The sequence below is a fragment of the Pinus tabuliformis genome, chromosome J (genome assembly GCF_031772625.1).
Source record: "Pinus tabuliformis cultivar Carrire ecotype Pingquan chromosome J, CPIR1, whole genome shotgun sequence".
Taxonomy (NCBI): domain Eukaryota; kingdom Viridiplantae; phylum Streptophyta; class Pinopsida; order Pinales; family Pinaceae; genus Pinus; species Pinus tabuliformis.
In genome coordinates, this window is record NC_142295.1 from 1,556,914,240 (window position 1) to 1,556,920,514 (window position 6,275).

Genomic DNA, 6,275 nt, shown 5'->3' on the forward strand with positions numbered 1-6,275 from the left:
TTGCAAAGTCTTCTCTCTTAAAAACATTTGCTTGCAACATATTATTTTGGTTGGTTCTTGTGTGACAACCAAAATTTGTTTAGTATTGGTTCTTGTGTAACAATACTTTCATTGTTTTTGTGTTGCATCAAAAGACTTTGAAAACATTTAATCGAGTGCAACATATTAGTTTGGTTGGTTCTTGTGTAACAACCAAAATTTGCTTAGTATTGGTTCTTGTGTAACAATACTTTCATTGTTTTTGTGTTGCATCAAAAGACTTTGAAAACATTTAATCAACCTTTCTTTCTTTGATCATTATTTGCAAAACATGTAACATTTGAATCATAATGCAATAGTAGTTGGTTGGAAAAAGTATGTTGGTTAGGATGATATGTGTAGAAAGGATATATATGACATATGGAAGGTGATAATGGAATATGGATGTGAATATGAACATGGTGAAACATTTTCCAAAAATTATAATTTTAGTATTAAAGGAATTGTATGATAAAAAGCTAGGAAAGAACATACCTTTACTTACCTGAGTGGACAAACTGTCTATATGTAGAAAAGTGTAGCTTCTGCTGTTGAATCATGGAATGAAGAATACAAGAATGTGATATGTGTCTTGGTTGCATATATGATGGATGAAGTTGTGAATGTGGATCTTTTATTACTATTACTGAACCTGTTGAATCTTCTCTTGAATCATATAGTCTTCGTCTCGTCCCATATCGTGGCACAATTCTTTCCATGTGAATGAATGTGTCGATGTCTAACATGGAAAGAAGTCATTGGATTACCGACCATTGATGAATGTCGTTAACCAATGCGAGGCAAACTCACCATTAATGTCAATGAGTGCCAAGGTACCCAAGTACATCTTGCGAAGTGCGAATGCATGAGCTGATGTCGAGCCACTTGCAAGATCCAACAAACAAGAGACACTAATGTATTCCCATTGTTCATTGGCGAGAAGACTTGCCATTAGGGCATGCAAGCCTCAAGGTACTAATAATGACTCTAGTCTTTATCCCAGATAAGGTGCTAAGGTCGATGGGTCAAGACTTGTTGAAAGGTGGGCCTTAAGGAATCCCACATCAGTCAACACGAGTTCGTACAAATGATTGGTAGGACTATAGATACAAGATGTTATGGTCAAACAGTTTTTATGGCAAGGAAAGCAAAGCAAGAATTTATGCATGAGGTGAAACGATGAATTGAAAGGTAGGCAAAAATGTATGCGATTTAGAAAAGTAGACATGTATGAAGTCATGATGGATAAGGCAATGAATCAATGGACTTTAACATGGATGACTGATGAGGCTTTGAAGGAGAAGTTTGGGAAACAAATCATGAAAACAAAACATTTCTCTATAGCCATAAATGTCACGACATTTGTAATTAACTCCTTCAAGCTTCAATAATGAAGTGATTTCGAGAGATCACATCTTCATGGACTTGGATCATCGCGCACCTGTAAAAGCTTAGTACAAATCTTGCATGAAAATTGTGAGATCTTTTTGAAGAACATAAAATTCAAGTATGAGTATGAATGCTTAGCAACCAATATAAAATGAAATGAATTTTTTACCTGTTGCCTTTGCGCTAGTTCCTAACTCCAATAAGACAAGTTAGCATAAAATATTTCCAGCTGTTAAGAAATTTCCATTTGCAAATTATTTTGAATTTCTTTTTTTTTTTAATTTTTTTTTAATGGCTTTGATTTTTTTATTTGTTTTTTTTTAATTGTTTTGATTTTTTTAATTGTTTTATTAAAATTTGTTTTGGATGGTTAAATAAAATAAAATAAATGTGTTGCATTGTTTTGATGGTTTTATTTTATTTTTATTTGAATTGTTTTATTTTATTTTATTTTTAATTTTTTTTTTTAATTAAAAACTTTAAAACTATTTTATATGGTTATTAAAACCTACAAATAAATAAAAAAAAAACATAATAAAATCAAATCTCTTAAATTTTTTTTTTTTGTTTGAAAACAAAGTGCAGTGAGCACTATGCATGGAATTTTATTAATTAAACACAAGCACCCTGAGAATCAACCCGTGCTCTTTAATCACTTTGATGGAGAGAACTCGTCGGCCATCATCAATTCTTGTTTGTCCTCCATTGCGTGATCATTATCTCCAGCATAACGAATCAAAAGTGGAGATAATTAAATCCAACATTACCAAAATTTCTATCCATTCATGCCCAGCAAAGCGATAGTGAGGCAAGCAAAGAGTTAACGAAAAGAAGTTCAACTTTCTTACCCCGTACTCTGAACCATCAGCTCCCGCAAAACCAAGTTCTTCGCATCCTTTTCGGCTTCAACATTTAAAAGAGAATGTGGCTCCATATTTTGCATTTCATCGGAGAGATAAGAGCAGTGGTGAGTTTCAGATAGATCGGAAGAACTCCTTATACATTTTTGACGTAATGCAACTGCCTGTAATGCATCCTGAAGTCTGCTGCATTGGTTGCATATTCTGTGCAGGAAATGAAGATTGATGATACTCTTCAGAGAATTCAATGTATGATTGCGGCAATAAGTCCATGCTACTGGAGTCTGCAAAGTTTAGTTTAGCAGGCTCTTGTATGGAAGAGACAGTATCAAACATGGATTGAGCAGGTGAAGATACGAAAGGATGTTTATATGTGCCAGAAATACTATCACATTCTGTGATGCTGGAGTCTCCCTTGAATGATCTTCCAGCTGGACTATCTGGCTGCACATTCAAAATGGAAATCACTAAAGCCCCTCTGCTGAATCGTTTCTTGCAGTTTCTGACACTGTTCCCTGGCCTCGTCTCTTTCTCGGCAAGTTATAGGAATAATATTCAATAGTTGTCTCACATTCTCTTCATGCCGTTTGACTTCATCTTTTGCACCTAAGCGAGTGGTTTCCAACTCCAACGTTGTGCTGATATGGAGGACGTCTCTGATTCTAAAATTACAAGGGAATTGAAAATCGATGAGCCTTTGGAAGATTCAGTAGAGGCGAAGAAGGCTAAGGATGTTCTTCACGAAGCCAACCATACAACAGAAGTTGCTCAGGAGTAATGGAGTTGCACTTCACACAATAAATCGACATTAGCAATTTGGTTTTCATTTATGCCGTGTAAAATCATCAGAAGTTGTTGCATTGTTGTAGGCTTTGTGTTGAATCAGACCAAAACCTAATCCCTTATCGAATACTGCAAGCAATTCTGAATCATCCCTTCTTGGATCTTGGGCAAAATGGGTCTATGGGGAGCCTTGATGGAAGTTATTCCTGCATATACAGGCCTCTCACCAGTGACATTCTTCACACTTGTGGCTGTGTTAGTCGGTGTTTACAACCTTCTAAGCGGCCTGTTTGCGGCGCCTCCACGACATGCTAGCAGGGAATCCATGGTCATGGAACCTCTCCCCCCTCCAGTTCAGTTGGGTGAAGTCACAGAAGAGGAGTTGAAGGCCTATGATGGCTCAGATCCAAAGAAGCCCTTGCTGATGGCCATCAACGGCCAGATCTATGATGTGTCCCAATCCAGAATGTTTTATGGTCCAGGTGGTCCATATGCCTTGTTTGCTGGAAAAGATGCTAGCCGAGCCTTGGCAAAGATGTCTTTTGAAGAAAAGGATTTAACCGGCGATACTGAAGGTCTTGGTCCATTTAAATTAGATGCACTGCAAGATTGGGAGTACAAATTTATGGGAAAATATTGAAGAATCTTGGAAGATGCTTCAATTCCTCAGGACTCTGTCCTTGATAAAGCCAGGGAGTTAAAGGAGACAGCATTGTGCTTTGCATGGTTCGACCCAATGATGCGACGAACCGAAACAATGAAGTGGCCATCATATGTATACAGGCTAGCAGCAGATACTGGCGAAATTAACATGTCAAGACTGAAAGGCAATCAGATCTGGTTTCAAGTGTCTCAGATGAACTACCCATAACTGTTTTCTTTTTTTATTATACCAAATTTAGCTATTCTTTCATAATCCACAGACACTCGTTTGGAACGTGTTCCAGCCATTGTTGTGAACTCTCCAGGTACACAAAGGATGACAAACTGACCAATCCTTAGAATCTGAAGCGGAAGAATAGATGGTGCCCATGCATAAGGTTGAGTCATTTCCCCTGTGTGAAATCGAATGCTCCAGGACCATCAATTGTTCCAGCAGCAAAGCCAAAGCCCATTGCAGTATTATAAAACAAATTCATTCACTAATGTAAATTCTATTTTGCAACATGTCATTGGAGCAAGAAAAGACGAGACGACATAAGAATAGACCTGACAGCATCGTGACATGAGACGGATAAAAGTGGCCAACAACAAGCAGTTCCATCATCTCTGTTATTGAGAAATTAGGGACAATCTGTCGTGCTGACATTGCAAACACGAGGCAAAGAGGCAGCCCTGTAGCCAAGGAACTTTGCAGGCAGAGATTGACCCAAACAAGCGCAGACTTCATTAAAAGAGCCCTGTTTGAAAATACTCTGAATATTTAGACAACACGCCGGTGTAAGATCCTTGAAAATCAGGTACAAGGAGCATGGAGCCCGAGCTTGTAGCACTGTGGCACAATCTATGGCACCTGATGTTCCCACTTCCATTGCACTCATCACTGCCGCCACAAGAACCACGACCATCACAATCTTGGCGACGGCCATTCTCAGTATGTCTGGTCAAAACCCTCGTTACAAAATATGTTTCCAACGAAAGATGCCCTCTTCACGCAGTTTTCAAAACTGCAGTTGGAGACCCGTTCGTTGTAGTTATAAAACACGTGGCTCCAGAATCTCAATCAATACCAAAGCTCGATTTTTTCATGAGGAATTGGCGCGATATTTTTCCTATTTTACTAACAAAACCTTGATTTTCCTCATTGATCAGAGCGACTTCACATACATCATCGATTCTCGAGATTATTCATGTCGGATTTATGCCTCATGCCCGAGATTTTCTCCGTGATTGAGCCCATGATTTCCCTAAAAGAGGGGATCTTCCCAACTGCGTTCTATATACCTGCCTATCTTTCATTGTCGTTGATATAATCAATTTTTCATGTTGCACAGATTGGTCATAATGGTGGAAGAAATTTTCCCATTCCAGGAAGATACAACACACACTGGTTGGCTTGGTAAAGAGAGAAAGAGGAGGCAGTCAGTTAGCCCCACCAGCGAACGGGAAGCTGCAGGATAGAGCCAAGCCGCTACACCGATCAGCGACGAGGGTTTTCTTAGAGCCACTAACCCCTGCCATTTAGGGAGATAAACGTCAAAGCCATTCTGGAGTATGAAAAATATTCACTTCTTTCTCGAAATGAAGATCTTAGCCACCCGTTCAGTATCCCTTCCTATCCCAGCCAGCTAGCCTGTTGTTCCTACATTCACTGATGTTCCAATCATCTTGCATATGTTGGGCTTGTAGACGCATAAGCAAAAGCACCAGAGACCTGGGCAGTGATCTTCTCGCATGGAGGGCTTTTATTGACTATCCCGGGCCGGTGGGTTCAGGTATCATTCGATTGCTTGCTACAAATGCTTATACCATAGCCCCTGTCTCTATACAGTTCCAGTGCAAAATGGAAAAACTTATAGATGGATCATCATTTGCGCAACTCTCTTCACAACAATCTGCAGATAATAATTGGAATGTATCTTGCTGAAATACATCTTTGCAAGCTTCATACTGAAGTTGAAAGGCATCAACTTGGACAACACCACACAAGAGGCTCTGTAGGTCTTCGAGCACAGTGCTAGTCCCTAGGGCATCGGTCCAGCTAGGCACCCACGTGGCAGGAAAGACATACGGCTCTCCCTCGTAGCTATTTCGTATCCTGTCCAGTTCTGACACGTCGGATGGAGCTTGCGGGGAGCGCTTCACTTGGACGAGAGAAGGAAGAGACGCTTCTAGTACAGGGAGACGATTTGCAAAATGTTCCAATATTTGGCGACCACTTACCATTGCCTCTGCCATGTTGTCCTATTTTTTTATTGTTTTGTATTATTATTAAGAATTTTTTTTTTTGTTAACTAAATTAAAATTGATTTTTTGAAAGTAAAATTGTTGTATTTTGTTTTGTGTAATTTTTTTTTTTTTTTTTAAATCTCTAAAAAGAAATTTAATTTGATTTATTTTCTAATGTTTTTTCCTAACTTAAACAAAAATATAAAATTGATTTTTTTTTTTTTTTTTTTTAATTAGTAGATCAATTTTTTTTGTTTAAACTAAAAAAAATAAAAAAAAAATAAAATTCTATTCCTAGTTACTACCAAAATAAATTTAAATACAAAAAATAAAATG

The 6,275-nt window shown here is 38.1% G+C and overlaps 1 protein-coding gene across 1 annotated transcript; it reads left to right on the top strand.

Annotated features, from left to right (window-relative positions):
• Positions 1–3,081: 3,081 nt before the first annotated feature.
• On the top strand, positions 3,082–3,690 carry LOC149233441 (membrane steroid-binding protein 1-like). The gene has a single exon (XM_089376741.1). It carries the CDS (start codon positions 3,223–3,225, stop codon positions 3,688–3,690), a length of 468 nt encoding a protein of 155 aa, XP_089232867.1. The 5' UTR covers positions 3,082–3,222.
• The last annotated feature ends 2,585 nt before the right edge of the window (positions 3,691–6,275 follow it).